Source organism: Liolophura sinensis, chromosome 8 (genome assembly GCF_032854445.1).
Source record: "Liolophura sinensis isolate JHLJ2023 chromosome 8, CUHK_Ljap_v2, whole genome shotgun sequence".
Classification (NCBI taxonomy): Eukaryota; Metazoa; Mollusca; class Polyplacophora; order Chitonida; family Chitonidae; genus Liolophura; species Liolophura sinensis.
In genome coordinates, this window is record NC_088302.1 from 18,954,360 (window position 1) to 18,977,685 (window position 23,326).

The window sequence follows — 23,326 nt, forward strand, 5'->3', positions numbered from 1 at the left end:
CAGACTGCACATGAGACAGTGGTACGGTAATAGTGACGCACAAAATGTGGTACAATGAATGTACAAACATTAACAATTCCTGTATATTCATGGACATTTGTAATACATATATTTGATTTGAGAAATGAGCACTTTGTTTCATGGACACATAAATAGTAAGAAGGTCACAGTTGCGCAAGAATTCTCGTATTTGCCCTAAAACATGACATGAATAAAAATATGGCTTTTGGTGCTGAAACTCACATTTTCCCAGCTAAATATCATTATACATGTACCTTCCAAACAAACCTTAAAACATCAGAACATCAGATGAATAAAATTCCCTGAATCAGACAAGATGATCAGCTTACTCATGTTCAAAATTTTAACAGGTCATTCATTATACAGTCGGTTCTAATCTTCTCCATTCCCACTTTCTAACCAAAGGAAATAAAATCTCTGCATCAAGAACAAATGCTAGAGACAGGCTAATGAGAGTACATTTGGCATTTTGATGATTCCAACCTTGGAGATATTGTTTGATTCAAAACAAATTAATATGATAATAATAATATCTTTATTTATTGAAGGTAGCTTGGTCAGTTTACAATGAAACTGTTCTTCCCCAAGGTCTTCACAGAGAAAACAAATACATGTATATAGTACTTCCGAGTCCAATCAAAAAATACATCAGTTGATCTGTGCTCGTATGGTGTATACCTGTGTTTGTTTATGTTGTATTCCTCTCTGGAATGTAACTCTGTCTGTGTGTCTATTCTTAAAATGTTCACCATTTTGTTTTGGGTCAACCTCTTTCTCCTCAATTATGATGAGCCCGGTTACAGATGGTAGATACAGATCTGACAGGAAGTGTATCGGGGTACAGATGGGGGATGATGGGAGCAAACTGATTGGCATGGCAGGCTAATGGTGCAATGTGTTGCTGTCAATCAACAATTGCGCCTATTTTGTCATTTCAAATTTAGTTTTAACTGTTAAACATGTCTTTAAGCAGTTCTCATTTTTCTGTTTGCAAGTAAAATCCAACAGCCTGGAACAGAGATGCAATAAATTCCTTTCGAGTTTTGGTCTCAGATTCCTGACAGCTTGCCCCAGGAGCTGAGCCGGAAATATACCAAATTACCAAATGACCTGGAAACATACTGGTCAAATTTGCATCTAATTTTGCACTATATGTCATGTCTGATGTGGCATTGATATGTTTTGACTTTGGACAGAGCAGCAAACTGCACCTGCTGTGGAGTTTCCCTTCTTTACTGACCATGGCTTGACCCGGGAAGATTTATGGCAGACTATTTCAGCAATTCCTTTGACCCATCTCCATATGACATACTAACACATGTCTTGGTAATGAAGTACTGGTCATCTGGCAACTTTTAGGGTACTGTTACTTGTCACAACTGACTTTTGATCTCTGAGATGTTGCTGACAAATTTGTAAACACTTGAAATAATCCAAAATCCAGCCTTTACCACTCTGACCATAGACTACATTGCAGATACAGAACAAATATGCGCATTTTCCCATCAAACCATACACTACCAGTTGGCTTAAATTGAGTTTCTCAGGTTTCACCACTTACACATGAGTGGACATGAAAAACTCAGCTTCTTCAGCCCAGTTTAAAATTTCAATTTAATTTCTTATTTTTGGACTCTGGAGTTAAAATTTACAACAACTTTACAAGTGTTCTGATGAGACAAATTCTGACATAATTTGAACTCCCTGAATTTGAATTTAAATTTTGACTTAGGTGAAAAAAAAGGGGTTTTTTGGGGGGACACAGTTCCAGCAAGTTTCTATCATGCCACTAGCATTCTTTATACACATACAATTGTATTGCTGTTGTTCATGGATTTTTGTACAATCAGCCCCACAGCAGTAAGCCATTGGCATGCTATATGCTCACTTTTAGGCTTCCTGTAGAAACCTGTTAGTGTGAACAGCAAACTGCAATGTGTGATGTTTTTTTATGTTTTTTTTTTGTGCTGCTAACAGTTGCATGTACTGATGAAGTATGTATGAAGATGAAGCATGTGATGTCAGCTGTTAGGGTATATCCATAAATCTTAATGCGTGTCATTAATAAATTCACAGATTAGTAATTGCCAAGAACCTTTGCTGATTCATGTACATGTAGAAAGCATGTAGAAAGCAGATTAGCATCCAGGAGTTCGCAGAAGCCCAACTTACACACACGGAAATCCAGAAATTGAGTTCCTTCAGGAGCCAAATTGAATTTTAAAAAATTTACCCACCAATTTAGAATCTGAATTGATTCAAATTTATTTTACAAATCAGAGGAAATTTTCTGTTCTATTGTGAAAGTATCTATAGATTTCTGTAATTCACATTCACTTCACAGATTTACTATTACTAAAGCCACTGATTTTGAGAATAAAGAAGCACTTATTTACTTTGCTGATACATGTTTACAACTTGTGCAAGAAATAAAAAAAAAGTTGCCAATTTTCTAAGAAATGCTAAGTCATGTCTTTTACAAAAATTCAGTTTTAAAGTGATTTTTATGAACTGATATTCTGTCCGTAAAATCACTGTATTAATCTCAGAAGATTCTACTTACTGTAATGCATATTGCTACTGACACACACATGCATAAAATGGGAACGCCATGGTGTAATACTATTAAATACGTGACAGGCTGCAATGTCAGAAAAAAGGCTTTTTTGGGTGAAATAAAACATTTGGTTCATTCAGGAAGCAAAGGCATAGTTAGATGCTGTTTGCATTTGTCATGGAAAGAGCAAATATAGGGAATGTGAAATCAAGCAAGCAATTGTAGTAAATGGGTATTGACCTCTACTTATGGTCAGTGGTACCGTATGTACCCTAGAGGGCAATAAAATTGATCGGGCTGTTAAAAATAGATGAATTCTGGGCCGGCACCCCGCTGGGAAGCATCCCTGCTGGTGAGTTATGTTAGTCCATTAAATTTGCTGACAGACAGACAAGGTTTACACTTAGCTGAAATGTGATATAGACTTTTATCCTCGGCGGCTTGTTTATAGAAATTCATACAGATATATGGTTTGAATGAAATGTGCTTTTATGTTTTAAAAATGTATGAGGTATAGTTTGCTGGGCGATTTCCTATGATAAATAGCCAATGGCAGTTTTTATCCATTGATTTTAAACGCTGAACTCTTTGATTGCACATGTTGTGGAAAGATTGTTTTTTTTCTTTTTCTTTGTGTATCAGCTACATGTATATACTTGAAAGACAAAATGTACAATTTTCTTATAAGTGTATGCATGTGCGAACACTGCCAATCAGATTAAGTGTACACAGTTTCATGGATGCTACCAGAATGTTAACAGGCTTCTGATTGTAAATATATGTACAGTACTAGTATATTGAAAAGCAAAGTGTGTTGTCCAGTTTTCATGAAAGTATCAAATTGACAAACATTGTGTATAAAATGTTCCTGATTTTAACACATTGACCAGCTAATTAGTGTATATTGGCAAACAAAGTATTTTGCAAGAAGAAGTAAAAGTAAAATACTGACAACTAAGTATTGTAATAAATAAAATATGGATAACTGAGTATTGTAATAAATAAAATACTGACAACTAAGTATTGTAATAAATAAAATATGGATAACTGAGTATTGTAATAAATAAAATACTGACAACTAAGTATTGTAATAAATAAAATACGGACAACTGAGTACTGTAATAAATAAAATAAGAAGGCACACATAGTTTCCCAAAAAGCAGAGTGTGCTCAGTTTTGATGATGGTGAAATATTAACAAGCACAGCTGACTGTGGGAAAAGTGTCCATTTTCTACAGCATCATATTAATTACCTCATGGGTATGACACATCGTCCACTCCATTTAGAGGTGGACTTAGTCACTCAGTGTTACAGGGGCTGATTCATCCGCAGGTAGACTCACCTGAACATGCTTAACGAGATTAATCAATACCTAGTCAGAGATAGTCGATTAGCAATCCATCAGGGTTGACTTTAATTCAGCTTTGATAGGCATACAGAAACGGTATCCAGAATAAATAGTCTGGTAACGTGTTACCGCAGGTTTTGATGTAATCAGGAAAATGCTGTTATACAGTCATTTGTTTGGCTAAGTGAGTGGAAACCCTCCTGGGGTTAGGCCTGAAGTGCACTGCAGGATATGCGCAGCTGCTGTGCACCAGCAGACTTTGAGGAGACAGTTTTGTGATGCATTAGCAACAATAAAATGATAGTTTTGGTTCCTTTTCATGGCTTTTTTTTGTGGGAAATAGCTTTGTTTTTAAAATCTATTTTTAAAAAAGTCCTATGAATTTGTATGCATATGTACAAGTATTACTAGTGTCAAAAGGAGAAATACAAGATTTACAAGAAAAATCTCAAGTTGTCATGCTCTTGTGGTTTTAAAAGACAAAATGACTGATCTGTATTGGAAGTAGGCAGTCAGTGAAGTATAAATTTCATCCAAAATGATATGAAGCATAAAACATTGCAGTGGCCATTCAGTCCAGACTGGGTGTTTTTTTTTTTTTTCTTAATGTTGTTGGAATAAACCTGAAAATTAGTCTGAAAAATCTGATGAAGGCAGCAAAATAAAAGTGTAAATATATAAAATGCATCTTCACAGGATTTTCTTTGTAAAAAAAAAAAAAAGAATGGAAGAGAAATCCCACCATTTATCCCCACTGTTCAAATTTTAGTGGTCATATCTTATGTCATGGTACATGCATGTGTACCTTGGAATACATCATCTGATTTCAAGAGTAAAGTTAGGTTATAACCATTACTGAACTCAGCGTTCCATCTTTTTCAACCTTTAGAAAGATAGCTTTTGTTGGGTTGAAGATTTGAAGGAAAGGGAGATGACAAAATGCCGGTGAACTATTCTCTGAGTAGAATGGTGATGGTGGTGGTTTAATTCTCGCTTATTAGTCTGCTCAGATGTAACAGTGAAGTGGAACGAAGCTTCTTTGTTGCTCAAGTGTCATTGTTGTAATCCTTTTCTTTGGTTAACTTGATCTCCCTGTGGGACACTAGAGTAAGGGGTTTAAGGTGTGCCCAGGACATGTCCTATAACAGTCTTAATCCCCAGGGGGAAGGGGGTATGTGTGACAGGAAGAATGACCTTGGGATTAACCTTGTGCCCAGTGGTAATGTTGCCCACTGGTGGATAATAGCTGTTGACAAATTCGATTTGGTTGTTTGTTAAGTTTTCATTTAGGCCCCTTTAAGCTGAAAAACTGCAGGTGTGAAACTTAGCCTGTACTGAAGCCATTGTGTGAAGTGTGTGGCTGTCGATCTTGAAGTGGAAATGTTTCAACCCACTTGAAGTTTTCTTGTTTTCAAGTATTTCTCTTTGCTTTCAGTTTTTCATTTTCAATGTTAAGAACAAAAAACTAAAAATGCTCCTAAAAACTGAGTAGCATCGTCTTTTGAAAAGTTAATGCAGATATTCCACTAATATTTTTTAAAACACCAGAGCCACTTTTTTTTTTTAGTTTTCTTTTGTTTAGCAGATTACAGAGTTCAAATTATGCAGCTAAAGTCACAATAGTCAGTGTAACAGGATCATATCCATGAATGAGATCCGAAGAATAACTCAAGCCAGGAGTATGTGATAGCTTGTTTTCATATATTCTTCCTAATATTGCTTCTGAATCAGGTTGCCTACATGACTGTCAGGCTGTATAAAGTTGATAAAGCCTGGAAAGGACTTCTATGAAGGTCGGAGCGTTAAATGACTTTGAGATTAGTCGCTGTATGACCCCTAATTGACCAGATAATGGGCCATTACTAGACGCTTTAGTCACTGGCTTTCTGTGAAATTGCATAGATAATGAGACTGATTGTGGTGGTTCTTACTTTTCTTGTCAAAGAAGATGAATTGCGATACAAATTACAAATCCGTCGGTATTGACTTATAACTTAGTGTCTGCATATCATTATTGATATATCCCAGGGCCTATGTTATGGCATTTTAAGTTGACTTGACACAGATGTGACCATTGTTTTTAGAAAGCTTTAAGAGTTAGCCAGTCTTCACTATGCATATGATATGCCAGGGAAAATCTGGATTTCAGGCTGTCCATTTTGAGTTTATATCAACTCTTGATTAATGCTTGTAGTTTCTGGAGTACTTTTTAGTACCACTTTGCACATCTGGTGGTCATTTGCCAAAATTGCAGGACTCCAATGATATGCATGAGCAGGCACCAAAGTGAAACATAAAAGCGTTTTTATTGTTAACCAGGAAGGGACAGATCCTATTTATTTGTATCTGACCCACTGTTCAGGCTTTAATCCCCTTGTCCAGCATGATAAATGTACCACCCACCTTCTACCTTACCCAGTTTATGAAATGACCCTCAGGTGCCGCACTGCACTCTTTGTGAGCAGATTTTATGTTTGAAGTCCAAAAGTAACAAAAGCAGTCAAAAGAGAAAAGAATGTTGTCCATGGAAGATTTGGCGTGTGCACACGTGAAGTTCTGTTTTCAAGCCATTGATTTTATCAAAATGGTCCGTTGGTCACTTTTACTCCACACGAACTCAAGCTGTGACCAATCTGTTCTGTTAAACTGAACAAGAATGGCTTTGGCGGAATTAAGTTTTCTTGTAAAAGTGATAAGCATGGAGGTTAATATACTGTGGACAGGCATACAATGGCAGCCTGCAGACGAAGATCCGAACAATAGGTACCCCTTGGAAATACTTAATTGTAACTGTTAAATTGGCTTGTAACTATCAAATGGGCAAATTGCAGACAACCGTTATTCTATCCAGCCTCATTTCACCTGAGATGTGTTCACAGTCAGTTCATGTCTGTAATTGGATTATATGGTACATTGTAAAAAAAAAAGTATAAAAACAGCTAGATAACAATCACTGAAAAGCTGACATGTTGGAGATGAAACTTTTGTGTTGTTGTCTCGGTAAGCATTGGTGTAAAATTACCATTGAAATTGAACTAACCCCACTAGGACAAGCCTTAATTGTTAAGTCGACAGGTATAGAAGACTGTCCAGTGTTGATGTAAGAGAACAGGTATTGTGGAGTTGTTATCTCTTCAACAATTGGCCCTTAAAAACTTCTTCAGACTTTTCAATCTTTATTGACAGCTTATAATTATTATGGTTTTTCTTTAAGGATTCATATCCAGAGCTGGCACCAAATAACAGGCATTACCTTTATAACGTAAAAGCTGACAAAGATCTAATTAAGAGCTGAAAAGTTCTTAAACCCAACTGAATCTTTTGTAAGTTTACTTGGTGTGTTGATGGGTCAAATTTCTAACATAGGTCATTCACCTAACAAGGGGCCTAAATAGAAAATGACATCTGAGTTTTTGTGGCGCAATCTGGGTTTTACAACAAAGTTTTGATTAGATTACTTCAACTTTTAACCCCACCCCCACCCCACCCCACCCCACCCCCAACTCATAAAACAACACTCTTTTTCCAGAATGAACATTTTTGACTGGACCAGCAAAAAAAATTTCAGTTAGTTTCTAATGGATGTACATGGTTGATTTTTAAAGATGTTTGCTTCACAGTGTTAGAGTTAGAAATAAAACCCATATCAAAAACACATGCCTAGTGCGTAATCACTACCGCTGGCTAGCAGCTTTCATCAACTTTCTTGATGTGAACAAATCGCTAGCAGAAATGTAAACATTCCGGTGAACATATGACGATGTTGAGTATTCTAGGCCTTGAATTGAGTGAGCTTCCCACCAAGCTTAAGTTTCGTTCACTTTCTGAACAGAGCCCTTCCCTGGTTTGGCCCATTGCAGTTAACATGGCTGCATGCAGTTCTAGAAAGAAAACAACTGAGTTGAAAATGACTGTTTTGGTATTTTCTGCGCACTTTGAGGTCTTTATTATAAAATTTTGGCTCTCTCAGTTGTTTCAGGCTTGAATGCCAGCCAAAGAATCGCCAAAGTAAATATTTCCTTGTTATGCAGTGTTTGTTTTACAATGTTCCTCTTTCAGTGTAAGCTGGTATTAAAACCAATATGAGAAAGTACAAATAGGATTATGGACTACCATCAAGAGTATCATTGGGCCAAGACAAGGTATTATATTAGGCAATAACTCCTTTGTGGTTTTTCTGGGGTGACTGGAGGTGCCCTAACACAAGCTTTTATTTCACTGCATTCTGCACCAGGCAGTGTGTTGGCACGCGGCGTGGCAAGCTACGGGTGATCCAAGCTTTCCCTCGAGTCATGACACTTGGGTTTCCCAGCAGTGCATAATCTCGCCTAAACAGCGCAAAAAAAAAAAAAAGGAAAAAAAAAAATCATAAAAACTTCACTGATTTCACTGCGCCTCCATCCTTGGCAGATATATGGGCCTGGATGCTGTCAGAAGGACAACATTTTTACTGAGAATTTATTACTAATTGGCTGGCTCATTTCAATTATAAGTCAAACAAGAGCGTTCTTGTGTCCTGACATACTCGGTATTATCAGAAAATTGGCAGCAAACCTCCATCTGTGCAGTGTTCTGATAGTACCCTCTGTAAGATTCTTGTTCATATTATGTCAACTGTTAACCTTACACAAAGCTGTAGCATGTAATCCACTCAAGAATCAGCTATATTTTGGTACAGCTGTCCGTCTGTCTGTGCATTCGCTTGTCTGTTAAGTGTATGATATGTACAGTGTAAACTTGAGAGAAAGGGTAAAGGTAAAATGTGTTACCTGTAAATCAGAATTATTGCACTCCATACGGATGGTGTTGCTTCTTATGAAGTAGATAAAAGTTGTTGAATTTAATCATTATAGTGTTGGTAAATATGCAAGTAATGGAAATAAATGGTAGTTTACCAACAAACACAAAATTCATTTTTCTGATTATAATTGCTCCACTATGTATCTGTATTGTTTTTACTGTTTTTCTTCTTCTTGAGCAATTGTTTATAGAAAAATTATGTACCATGCACTACAGAGCGTGTATGGTACAAGTCAGGCATTTATGACAGGCACATTGAGTCAGCCTCGTCAGCATTTGTAATCAGACTAACAGTATACACCACTAATTTCAGGGTCAGTTTCCGTGGCTGACACATCTCCTTGTCACGGGCACACGCCAGGTTTTATGTTTTACCAGTGGCAGAGATATTAAGGATGAGCACGTGTGTTGTCAGTTGGATACGGTTGTGGTTAGGATGGGGATGTGGGGAACACTGGTGGAGGGTTTTTCTCTGAGGACCCCAGGGGTGCCTGTGGAGGGAGATTCCAGGGCGTTAGCGCACATTCCTGCCACCAGGTGGGGCAGTCAGCTAGGGCTAACCCTGCATGATCTAAGCACATGTTAAGGTCGGCAGGTATAGATCTATCGTACATATTCTTGATCCAGTACATAATATTTACCTGTACAATGTACATACATTTTATTGTTATGTACAAGGATTAAGCCTCTTTGTAGCAACAACTGTGGAAAAATTATTTGTCTCATCTATTACAAAACGAAAGAGGCATATACATACAAATTCAGACTTAATGCCAATACCAGTCCATGCAGGCTTATACCCTGGAACACCTTTGAACCAAACCTTCATGCTCATTCAGTAGTGCGTGGTACATACTCTGATACTAAAAGGCAAAGAATGCTTGAGCATGCATGACAGCACTTCATACCCACATGGTCTTTTTTCATTTGTAAGAATTTAACCTATTTTCTTTAAGTGTTGCGCAACATAACTGGAATATGTAAAAGTACACTTCTAAAGCATTGCTGAGTTCTTGGGTGGGATAGAATAACGCAGAATTTGATGATTCGTTAGGAGAGTAAAGTATAAGTTAAAGTATTTTTAAGTGTTTTACCATTATCTTTTTTCCTCATTAGACATTCTTGTGAAGGATGGTGCAAACCCGTTTTGGTTTAGTTCCCATCCCCCTTTTGAATTCTTAAAGAGGTTGATGGCCTGTTGTGCAATGGGAAAACCACTTAAATTCATTGACTCACTTTCATGCTCTCCTAACATGAAGGACTATCATACTGTTGGAACGTTGCATTTATGGTGGCATGACTACATTACACCGTTGTTTATAACAGTCGTTCATCTATTATATGAAGTGACAATCATTTGGGGAAGTAGAAGGTATGGTAAAAATGTCACATTTGGGGAAGTAGTGTCATGCTCAAATTTTTCTTCAAATGTTCTGCAGGATGAAAATTTATCAGTTGCACTGGAACATGAGTTGTCCATCAATCCTGAAGAATGATAGGATTGAAAAGCCTGTAGATGTTAACCAATAAGATAGAGATTATTTGAGTCAGATATGTCTACTATTTTCTTTTGACTTGTAAGAGGGATAGTTTTAGTGGATTAAAGGATTAAGTCTTGCAGCACGTACTGGGAAAGACTTGTGGTACAAGGTTATATGCAGACAGTTGTGTAATGAGCAAGCTTAGAATGATACTTCCACTTTATAGCTTAAAATTTCAGAAAATCACATTAAACCTATGGAAGAAATTACCACTATTTTCCCTTTGAGACAGTGCAATGTTCCACAGGGAAAGAGTACATGTAGTTTTGCTTTGTACAGTGTAGATTACCTTCTTTTAAATCGCTACATGTTCAAGAAACCTAAATATACACATTTGTAAAATAAAAGCTTGGCAAAGGTCCAGGAATTTCTTGCAAATGGTTATCGGACCATTATTCAGTCAACCAACCAACATTGAAGTTTGGGCAAATTTTGACCTGGTGAGCAGAAATTAGTTGGTACACCTTATTTTGCTCCGAATTTCCTTAAGGCTGATATACCGAATCAGCCTCGGGCCTGTTAGAGAGTGGCAGACCTTGTGTATTTGACTGTCATTCACTCTCCCTATTTACCTTGTGGATCAATAGCTGTTAAGAATAGCGTCTTGGTTGTTAGAGTAATTGGACTGATGTAAACAGAATGCCAGACTGGGGGGCCCGATCAAGCACATTTCCACGCAAGTGTGCGATCAATTTAGGGACAGTTTCCATCCCATCTTTGACGCTGTGTGCTATTCGTGTTATCTCTGAGGAAAAACTTTTGATTTTCTGCTGATTCGCCTCTTCACAAACTCTTGGCAGATCTCCAATAAAACAATGACCATGATTGATTTCTTCAGAGCACACAGGAAAAAATTCTGCCATGGTATTTTTATGTTATGTTTTTTTGGGAAATGGCACTTACGACTAACATGGGTCATTCTGGTAGCTATATATGGATAAATCCTAGCCATCAAACTATGGCTGCTCATGTTGTGGGTTAAAGTGCGGTTAAGTATTTATAATGTTCACTCACTCAAGTTCTTCTCAACTTTTAAATATAAGTAATTACACATGAAAAATGTTTGTTTTTTTTTTTTGTTCTGTTTCTTTTGATTTCATACTTTCATACTTCATACTGCCAAAAGAACTTTGTTTAAGTAAAACAATGTTTTTCGATATGAACATGCCTGAAAGCCTGATGTGAGCTCATATAGTTAGTGTGCAGATGCTGTATCTCCTAATACATGCATGAGGTTGGAATAGTATTGAGATGCACCCAGAGCTCAATGTTCAAACAAGAGGAGCATATGTATTTTTGTTCGAGATTTCATTTGCTTCAATACTAGTATTTTAATTCTTTCAAGACTTGTATTTCAGTTCTTTCAAGACTAGTATTTTAATTGTCGTTATTTCATTTCTTTCAATTTTAGAATTTCAGACCTCTACATACTAGTATTTCAATTTTGTCTTTCAATATTGCATGTATATAGTGTTGCAGTGTTTTCGATACTGGTTTTTCAATTCTTTCGATAGTAGTATTTCATTTAATTCTTTACTGGTATTTTAATTCTTTCAGTGGTAACATATATTGTGTAATGTATATTTATTTATATATTTGATTGGTGTTTTACACGGTACTCAAGAATATTTCACTTTTATGACGGCGGCCAGCATTATGGTGGGAGGAAACCGGGCACAGCCCAGGGGAAACCCATGACCATCTGCAGGTTGCTGCAGACCTTCCCACATGGAAGAGGAAGGTTATGTATGTTAATTCTTTCCATATCAGTATTTTATTTCTAGCGTTGGTTGTACATATACATATTTTTTAAATACTTGCTTTTCAACGTTTTCATTGCCTGTTTGCACTACATGTATATATATTTTTTTAACTTTTCCTCGGTAAGATCCTGGCTTATGTGACAATACCAGGTGTGTATGATGAGAGGTTATTAGATAATATATACGATTGGAAGTGGCATTTTCATAGGGAGTGGTTATTAAGTAATAAATTACTATAAAACAGGCAGCTTTTATGCCTCTCACCGTGACTATATACTTGAATCAGTAATGGCATAAGCTGGCCACAGGAATGTAATACGTAGGAGGTACGGCTATGTTAGCTATTTGATGGTCCATGTAACAACTAGACAGGAATATATTAGGTCCCCAGTGTTCAAACAAATGACCGTGGCCGGGGGGGAATGATTGTTTAACTAAGGATTTTCATGCCCTAATGTATACCTCGGCAGTGGCAGAGGGAATTTGTTCTTTAGATTTACTAGGAGGAGTCCATACCAAGCTAAACAGCTCTGGTAGCGGATAATCTGCTGTATCGTTATCGCACCCTGCTCGCATGTTGGCGATAAATCACTCCTGGTGTAATCGCCACTTAATACGAGACCAATCACCAAGGATATCGTGTTTTGGTGCACTGTGTGGAGACTGAGAAATTCTCAGGATGGGTCTGTAACCACAAATATTTAGGTAGCGAAATCTCAAAGTAAGAGGTTTGCGGAGTTTTGGTGTTTGATGTTTGATCGGTGGTGAGGGATAGGGCGTATAATTGACATCTGTGTCTGGATAAGGAGAGGTAGCATCAGGTGTTTATCCCGCCCCTTTGTTTTTAACGCGGGTTTTTTTCTGCTGGTAATATATCATAGACTTAAGCCAGGATACAGTGGCCATCTTACTATTGGTTAAGAGGAAATTTATAAACATCACAATGTGAAGTATACAGTTTGGATTTGGCAATATGATAACATTCCTTGGGGAATGAGAAGGCATTAAAGCTTCCCAAGGACTGTGGGGTAACTTTATGTGGGTTAAAAAGTTATCTGCAGATATTACATGGCGTAGTAAATCAGTGTTTTATGTGAGGTTAAACCTGTGGGAATTTGAATAAATTTGATAGGAATGCTACTTCCGTCAGTGGTTCCGTATGGTGTAAATGCACGTACTGATCATGCTTATATTAATGCATCTGCCATACACTGTGTTTTACCCGAAATTTGTTATGTAAAAATGCACTTTCGCAAGCAGATAAAGTCCTTAAAATGAAACTTTTGAAAACCAGCTACACTACAGTTTTTTTTCTGATATAACAATTTAATCAAACCTAACAAAAGCTCTGGAGGAATCAAGCAGATTGTATCGTGTGAACATGCTAACTTTTTGGTGAAACACGGTAGTTCATATAAACAGATAATACAGATCAGTGTCGCGGGACATTCTGCACATAATATGACACAAGATGCTTATGACAATAAACTAAGTAAGGTATACAAATGGATATGTTTATTTTACGTGTATATAGCTAGAAAGGAAAACACATCTTCTTGCTTTAAAAAATTGGTGGTTTCCTCTGGGTTTTGCTCAGTTAACTCCCACCATAATGCTGGCCGCCTTTGTATAAGTGAAATAAGCTGTACTAGCTGTTTATCACTCCTAGTTTTCAAATCAAAGGTAACTTGAATGGTATAGATCTTATAGGACAGTTAACATGAAACAAAAAAAAGAAGACAAATTATTCGTAACCGATGGTTATAAAAAGTAATGAAGTTTCATAACTGAATAATTAGGATGACCCCAAGATATAACAAATGTAAAAAATGAGGTGCATCTAAAGAAGACACCTCTGTAATTTAGTTGTGTGGGTGCTTTTCACCTGTTGGTTACTCAGTACGGGCAGACTGTAGGTACTGTGAAGCACATGTGGGACGAGGTTACCTGTGGGCGTTTTTTGTCATTAAGTACACAGAGTGAGAGCTGTGGACTGTCAGGGTATACTGTACAATGATTGCTTTAGCCAGTTGTATACATGTAGGTCTACCTGAACCATGAGTTAAATGTAGCAGTACTCATTGACAGAAATATTGTCAAGTGAAGGTAGAGGAAGGTAAAAGATCTCTATTGATTACTGCTATACCCACTAGCGATTTATTAACCTAATTGATTTCATTTTCAAAGTGAAACAACCTGAGTAATGGAAATGAATTTTTGACTTATATATATGACAAAACCAAGAAAGTATTATTTAGTATTATTTAGAGAGAATTTTGTATTGTTTAATCTTTGTGTTTTGTCACTTACTAGATTCTTGTTTGCTTTATAGATAAGAAAATATCGCTATACTATTTTGTCATATTAACTTATTTAGCTAATTTGATAACTGTATTAAAAATTAAAAAGATTCAAATGGATCATGGCGTAAGAGGGAAGGTATTTCAGCAACCTACGGATGGTCATGGCTGTCCTCTCGCCATAATGCTGGCCACTGTCATATAAGTGAAATATTCTTGAGTGCGGCATAAAGCACCAATCAAATAAATAAATAAATAAATAAAATTCATCTTGAATTTTAGAGAGAGATTTGTGATAAATTGATTTGCAATAATTGTGAAGAAAAAAAGCATTAGGCAAAACTTGAGACAGAGTGTTGTTTAAAGAGTCAGCCACTGAATGGAAGGCAGTTGATTATCTATGTTAAGTGTTTATTTTTACAATACTTAATTTCCTCTGTTAGTTTGTGTTGTTGTAAAACTATACTGGTTACTTTTGACCTATCTGAAATAGACAGCCATTTTACATGTACAACTACATATTTTAGCTAAACTTTATTGGGGCTCCCAACACAGGTGATGTGTTTACTTTTATACATGAAATGCATTTTCCTTACATGTTGATCATGTATCATTCCTACTCACCGCTATACTTTGTCGCAAGTTTCACATATTTTTAAATAAGGGAATTCCAACCGTACAGTTTAAAACTTTAAAAGTGCGTTTTTTTAGGTGACTATGTATCTGCTTTACCAGCATGCTCTCTGGGTTGTGAGCTGGTTAGTTCTCAGCATTGTATCTGCTGGGTAGAGGCTTACACATACACCTAGGCTCTACCTGATCCACTGTTATCTCAGTGTTGCCTATGCGGAGATGGTAAAACAGGGGCTTAGACCTAGATCAGAAAGCACCTCTATGTCTGGCTCTTTTAGCCTGAATTCCTGGCTGAGAAAAACACATGACTTTTTTTTTTCTTCACCAATTAAACATAATTCATTCCTGACTTTGGCTAGGCATGTGATAGGTTTACAGTGGAGAGGTTAGCGTACTTGATAAATTACCATTTGTTTTATGTGTTTTAGGTAACCAGTACATATTTATGAAGATAAAGCACAAATCATGCTTTCCGTTGTAAAGGACAGTATTTCCAAATTTTCATTAAATTTTTATTTAAAACAAGTGTTAAGGTTTCAACATAAACACAAGTTTTCAAATAGATATATAACATGTTGATAAAATTCTCTAACTATGATGAATTTCAGTCAAAAATATAGGTTAAGTTGAATATAAAATTGTTTTTTAAAGGCACAGTGTGATATTAAGTTCAGAAATACATGTAGTTGTTCTCATTCCTAAATCAGTCCACATTTGTACTTAAATATAGTGGGTTAAGTACCGCTGGGGATATTTCTTTATGTCATTATTTTTCTATTTGTAAAGGTGTAAACTGGTATGTAGTATGAAGCTTTAAAATGGGATCGGTGTACTTGTGTAAATTTACACATGAAATAATCTGTGTGCATACTTTTACTTGAAGTGTAGATTTCGTGCGAGGAGAATTAATTTTTGCATATTTCAGTTGAGCTAAAGAATAAAATTATTTGGCATCGAAGTTGTCAAACTTGTTACATCACTGTTGTAAGTTTGTGCTTGAAGTAATACTTTGATTGAAACGTGCCGGGCTGTGCAGCCAGATTGTGAAGACTCTTTCAGGAGAGCGAGTGGATGTGCAATTTAAACATTTGAAATGGCACAGATCTGGGACAGTGTGGGCTGAAAGAAAAAAACATAAAAAAAAATTTGGTGAGATAAGTCTTACCTGAGCTGATGGTGATTAGGTGGAGTAGTCCAACAAGTAACGCTGTCCACCTGGGTCTTTGTGCTCCAACTCTCATGGTAAAACACAGCACTCTCTCAATCCCCAGCCAAGATAAAGTCACTCACTGCTAATCTCACTAATCCCCCCTTTAATCCTTTTGTTCTTCTAACACCACAATGAAACGGCAGCTTTCTCTGGTGGGTTGCACATTCCGTATGACTGCGTCAGGTGTAGACAGGTGAGTTAATAATATGACATGACTGACTGCTCTGTGATCTAGGCTGTATACTGCCTCCAGGTTGCTCTCTCACTGACACGCTGTCCTCATCTTCTCATCCCACTTCTGACACCAGGCGCATGCCCCACGGGTGATCATTCGTCTTGACCCCCAACACACCCTGTCTCCCCTGACCTTTGTCAATGGCGTTAACAATGTGTTACCTGAGCACCACTAGTGATATTGGGATCCGTCAGGCTCTCTGGTAACTTTCCTGTACAGAGAGAGAATCACAGTTCTCACATGTGGACACACTCCTAAGGTGTTTTGGTGGAGGTTCCCTTTTGCTGATTTTTAGTCTTTGGCACTTGGTAAACTGCTCCCTGAAATCACCTTATCACCTGAAAAAGCCAATTAAAGTGGGCAGTTAGAATGTGGCCTCGTCTGATTAGCAGTGCTTTGAGACATTGCGTTAACACTTAGTGGAATTAGCTGCTGTTGACAGTTTCCCAGCCCTGATCCTTTGTTCAGAGATAGTCGAATGTCAGTGGTAAATGACAAAAGTGGACAGGGGACGTGGCCAAACAGGCAAGGGATTCCGCAACTAAATGCACCAGCATACCTGAACTTACTTGAATCACCTGAAATACACTTACCTCAGCTTACCTGTGGTCAGTAGCCAATTAGATCAGCAGATATGGAGAGTGCGCGGTCAGTGTTTGCCGTACTAATAGCTGCGCACCTTTAAAGGTAATGTGCCTAAAAGTTACCTGTCTTATTATTTGTATACTAGTACAGAGGAGCACTCTATTATCCTGCTGGTTTGTTTACTTGCGTTAGCTCTTAACCCTTCCACCTATGTCACCTGGACAAAAGAAGGCCGCTCACAAGAAATGCCCTGAAGTCACCTTTTATGTCCAGTAGAGGTGTCGCCGGATCACAGTCTGCTTTTTTTTTTCTTCTCTTCACGCCACCTACACGTGCATTCAGGACCAAATCCGGCCACAGAAAAAAATCGCCAAGTATTTTTCCCTTGCGAAGAATCCGGGTTGAATTGGAGAGAAAAACGCTAGCCAGCTAGCGGTGCACCCTCAGTGGCAGGGTATAGTGCTGTAGACCTAGGTAACTCCTGTATCGGACTGTTCCCATGGGCTAACCCTTACAGGAGTTCGGCTATAAAGCTTGGCTAACTCTCTTACCTCACTCCAGCTGCCTCAGGCTTTAAGTGCTACTGGCAGCCAGATACATGGATACAGTAGCTGGTTGGTAGCATGGACTGGTAGACCTCCACTAGCCAGCAATCCCAATCCTGGGCAGTCCCACATGGTATATCAGCCAATCATGAAATCTCCACTAACAGCTTTGACCTGGTAGGACCTTAAGCTCAGTCTGTCTGCTGTGGGTCATTAACAACTGTGTTGTCCACTTTGTCAGACTGCTCTGTATGATGGGCTCATTGACCAGTGTGAAACAGAAAACTATACAACTAAACCACAGTATATATACATAGATAGATGTCTGTATGTTACAAATCCTGTCAACTTGCCTGAGTGACTGGTTACATATACATTGTATGTCTAACGCTCTGAGAGAGACCACAGGGGAAAGTGCATAACTGAGACATGGGTCTATCCCCTCAGTTGTTAAGTGCGCACCACTCCACAGGGCGATCAAACCTGGGTACTATTAAGACCCTTTAAGATAAGGCATATTAGGCCCCCTACTGTCACATAATCCACTCATTTCTCTAACACAAAGGAGTATTGGCCAAAAGATCAGGGAGTCAATATCTGCTTAAAACTTGAGACCCTGTATTGAAAACAAGGGCTAGATCAAAACAGTCAATATAGCTATAATAGCCTGCAGTTGTCTAACTTACCACCAGTCCTGTCTCATTGATTGTACCAGCTCTCTACTATGCGAGAGAGCACAGAGCTGTGTGTTACAACTCTTGCCTGGGCATAGGCCCAGAAGAACAGGGGGATTTTTGGTTGGATTTTTTTTTAACATTCCCTTGGCCCAGTTCCTTGCTTAATGTGTTCCCCCACCCTTATGACCCACATTTCAGTCTAAGACTATAACCCACAAGCAAATTTGGCTCCTGTCTGTTGACAGGTGTGAAATTTATTACTGATCTATCTCTCTTATAAACCCTGGCAGGACCACAGCACATTAATCAGCCTAGGTATATGTGTATTCGATGGCCAGATAAGTGAAAAAAAAGTGTGAAATTATAATGTTTTTGCTTTCAGGTTCTGAGTGAAGTATTTCTATGAGGTGTTGGAATAAATGACATTGCCCACCTCCCATATCCATCCCCTCCAAAAAAAAAGAGTAAAAGACAGAAAGATAATTAACAACCAAAAGGTTAACAATTTCTTGCATTATTTGGTAATGTCAGATATTGCTAATCATTTCATTTACAGTAGTCCATACTGTAAGTCTTACATACTGTATATGCTGGCGGACTGAGAACCTGCAAAGGAAGGTTCCGCAGGCAGAAGGCTATACTGGTGGTTTTCCAAACAGTTTTCGCACTTTGTTGAAAGAAGTGAATTTAGCCTGAATGTATGGTGCTTAGAACTTAAATTTTTTAAAATGAATGTACATGTAATGCAGTGTTGACATGTAATGCAGTGTTGACATGTAATGCAGTGTTGTGTATGGCACATTAAACAAGTTAAACAAAAGAATATTATGAAACCTTAAGATCTGTTTTGGTTAGCTTAATGAGTCATCAGAAAATTCATTAACTTGGTTTTTAATTCACGGCATGACATAAAACATGGCTCAAAGATTTAAAAAAATCAAAATCAAATATAAAATAAAGAGGTCAGAGAAAGTTCCTTTGAGCTTTGGAAATGACACATTATGCTGTCAATTTATAGCTAAAAAAATGTATTGCAAGTAAAAAGATTGAAATCGAATGTTTTTAATGTAGGTGAAAGAATGGTTAGTTATGTGACTTGATTGTGCAGTTTCTTAGACACATGTTGAAAACAGAGTTGAGCTAAGTGTAAGTTTGTCTGGTATGTGTGAAATGCATCGGTGGGCTGTTACAGCTGTTTACTCGGTTTGACTGCATGAGGAAGAAATGTTAGATTACATATGAAAAGTCCACAGTGGCATTCTTATAGAGACATTCTGTTGAAAGTCTCTATCTCAATTAAGGGAACACAATTGAATTGTTTCTCATCAGATTGTATTATGATATTTGTGTAAAACTTGCAGTGTACTGTGCGTCTTATTTTAGCGAGTTGACCTTTGCTCTGTAATGGATGCTAGAAGAATTCAACATTTCACGTATGAGTGAGTTTAAATAACAGAGTTAGACAGGTGAGGCTAATATCTGGTTTGCAGGTCCATTTATGTTTACAGGTAATTGTAATTAGACCACCTCTTCAGTAACAAGAAATGTTGCTTCTCCTTCATATATCTTTGTCTACACACAGATGTGTGATGTTTGCATACTAATTGTGTAACAACCCAGGTGGACATGCAAACTGATGTCCTATCTCTGGTTGAATGGAGCTTATTACAGGGGCATAGTGTGATAGATCGAACGAGTTCAAATCCTGGTGATGGCCATTTTGTCTTAAACCATTTTGGACATGATTTAATATATTGCATATGTAAAAGATGGTCATGAAACAAATTCTAAAGAATGTACCTTTTAAGTGGTATAAATCATGTACAAGAATGAATGTATGTGTCGGTCATTTAGTATAAAAATGCAGTGACCGTTGCAGATTTACTTTTGTTTTCACCAGCTGGTTAGAACCTCACCATCTCACCTGACGTCCAGTGGACAGCACTATAGCAGATCCGTTCAAGAATTTAAAATATGTTCACAATAGGTTCACAAAGATGACACAGGTAAATTCTGTGCAGTCTTATAATGAGAACTTGTTAACATTAGAGAGCACTAAAGGAGTAAATTATGAAGCGCAAGTCAGGCTGCAGGGGACCATTCAGAATGCACTGATGTCCTGTGTATGTTAATTTACTGTTGTATTCAAATCTTTGACTGTTTTGTTACAGGACCAGACACTAGGCAATGTGAGTCAGGTGGTGCATGTTTTCTTGTAGGACTAAACTTTTTTTTTTGGAATAGGAACATATCACATCTGTTGTATACATGTGCGCACAAATATACTTGCTTTATGTTTCTTTCAGTCCATTTCACAACCTTTTTTTTTCACAGTATCTCTTTTTATGCAGTTTACACTCTTTGCACCAGGAACATCATATCTAGGTATCCTCAGTATTGTTTGATTTTGCATATTCATGATGCAACAGGTTGTAGACATTTGTCATGTAGGGCGCTATTCCTACACATCCCCAGCAGTTTGGCATGAAGGATCTCGGGGTAAATACTCCAGGTGAACAAAGGTGTGGTGACAGCAATAAAGCGAGCGTTTGCTGCCCATTTTACGTCTTTTCTGCCCTCAGAATAATCACAATATAAACGCGTATCAAAGGCTTCATGTACATGTACCTGATTCAGTCAGACAGATGTTGAATAAATCTACGCTGTTTAGAAGAGCGTGTCATCCTTGTGTACAATCTGTGCATGCATGAGAGATTAACAGCACACTTCAGATTTTTTTTATAATTATTTAAATGACTGTATTGATTCTAAAGTTTTGTTCAAGACATACCCTAAAATATTCACCTCAAAAGTACAGTTTAAGAGGCAAATATATGTCACAAAATATTCTTTTTTGTGCTTAAACTTACAATTTTCCAGTCCAGTATCATCCCATATTCCAAGCAAACCTCAAAGCACTTTTCTAAAATGAATATAACTTTCAGAATTAGGAAAAATGGGCAAGCTAGTCATGGACCACATTTATAGTCATTTAGGGTAGTTACTAATTTTGCCTGATTTTTGAGTCCTGTTGATCTTATAAAGGCATTTGAATGTTTTTGTTCTTCTTTTTTTAAATGTAACCTTCAGCATCAAAAATTATTAGTAGTTTAAGACCTTTATTTGGTTGACATAAAAATGCATAATTTGTGGTGAAATTTTAGAGAACTTAGTAAACTTTTTACAATTTTTGATGCTCCCTCATGTTGTAAACCTTGACAACCTATTGTTGTCCTTGATACAGCTTTATGTCCTGTCTGATGTTCCTCCCAAATGAAATTGGGTGCTTATTATCCTTGGTGCACCTTAATGTCCTGTTTTATGTTCCTGACAAATGACCTCAGGTTAAGGACTGGTCTTAATCTTGAGATCGCCTGTATAATCTCAGGTGTGTTATTTACCCGAATGTTTATTGCCCCTGGGGCATATCATGCATCAGTGCATCATGGGGTGCTCCAGGGTGATGGTTACTGTGTCATTACGTAACAAAACCTTTAAAGAATGATCGTGGGTGGTAAGGTTTTCACCTGAAGACTTCATAACTGTCCTTTTACAGGTGTTCATAACAAGTCTTTGAGACACTTGAGAACGTTTCTTAGGTAATGTCAAAGCAATCAAGATGGATAGGTTTTTCACCTGAAACCTTAAAACTGTCCTTTTACAGGTGTACATAATGAGTTTTTGAGACACTTTAAAATCATTCGTTACCTGATTTCAAAGCACTTTTGCAATTCCATTGCCTGCTGGCTATTTAGGTTTAATGACTTGTGGACAAATTTGCGATTGGCAGTAATTATTAGTTCCCCCTGGGATATGAAAGGGTAGCTGGCACAATCACAATTAGACATGCTTGTTTGCCGGTATTAAAGGTAGCTAAGATTTTAATCTGATAATCTCTACATCCTGTGACACTTCACTTAATCGACCTTAGATCAGTTTGCGTTCCTAATTTATGCACCACAATCTCTTAATCTTCCATGTATGCATACTATTCTATGAATGTCTTTTCTGTAAGCATATTTTTTTTTTCAGATAAATTTAAGTTCCATTATTTTTGCATGATTCCTTGCAGTTCATAAAATTATTTAAAAAAACAACAACATAAATACACATGTCCATAAATGATAACTGTATTTAAAGAGTTTTTTCACTTTACTATAAACAGTGTCTATCAATCGATCCCAATAATCACAAATCCATCTATAGCCCATTTTGAAGCCTCACAAAAATTGTAGTGTATTTTTATAACTCAACTTCTTTTCCAAAACTACACCAACGAATCTGTCTGTTGCAAACAACAGCTTCGTTCGACGTACCCCACGTGAATATAAGGTATAAATATAACAGATGTTCTGAGAATCATTTAACAATGAAAGAAAATTAACTCAGCTTTTTACTTCTCATTTAGGTTATACAATACTACTTATACATACCTAGTATACAAAGGGACTTTACTCAGTAAATCTGGATGATGTACAATAGATATATGTGCCTCAACCACTGGCTGTTGATTGTGATTATGACCTTCCAGGATGTCTCCTTGCTGTCAACCGTTCAGTGGATAATCCCCTTGCGCAATATAGTGTATCACTGCTAAGCCATCAGGGCCTGCAGTGTTCAGCGGCTCTTCACTGGTGCACCCATACACAAAGACAGTCTTGCGTGAGTATACAGGGGCGCGTGTCACCCCGATCAGAGCTGTTGGTTTATCGGAGTATTACTCATAAAAGGCAGCCTCCGTCACCGCTGCTTGCAAACCATGCAGGATCAAATCAATACCAGGCAACGCTGTATGGATGTAGATTAGTAATTAACACAAAAACTATGACTCATTTTACGGAAATGTACTGCCGAGCGTATAAATGTTCTCATATCATATGACGGGCTCTGCTTTCTGTGATTAAAGACCATGCATGCACCTCAGCATATAATGCATCTGCTTCATTTGACTAATCCATGAAAGCTATATTCTAGAACTTTTAAAGAATCACATTTCGTCCAGTTGTTTTCTTTTCTTTCAGGACACCTATAACAGCTGTTAATAACCAGCCTTTATGCATACACCCCAGCTGTACATGGCAAGCTCTTAACCTATCGTAGCTCTAATTTA

At 37.4% G+C, this 23,326-nt stretch overlaps 1 protein-coding gene across 5 annotated transcripts in view; it reads right to left on the reverse strand.

The window, feature by feature from the left end:
• LOC135472679 (zwei Ig domain protein zig-8-like) overlaps positions 1 to 22,981 on the reverse strand; it is a 41,293-nt gene extending 18,312 nt beyond the window's left edge. For 2 of the 5 annotated variants that reach the window (XM_064752299.1, XM_064752295.1), the window contains exons 1-2: positions 22,650 to 22,981; positions 16,130 to 16,747 (exon numbers count right to left, since the gene is read on the reverse strand). In XM_064752299.1, coding sequence (XP_064608369.1) covers positions 16,130 to 16,205 — 76 coding nt within the window. In that variant the 5' untranslated portion in view covers positions 16,206 to 16,747; positions 22,650 to 22,981. Of the gene's footprint in view, positions 1 to 16,129; positions 16,748 to 17,254; positions 17,383 to 17,545; positions 17,878 to 18,225; positions 18,267 to 22,649 lie in introns of those variants that run through there. The other 3 variants (XM_064752298.1, XM_064752296.1, XM_064752297.1) reach the window with 3 other exon arrangements.
• Between the last annotated feature and the right edge of the window lie 345 nt (positions 22,982 to 23,326).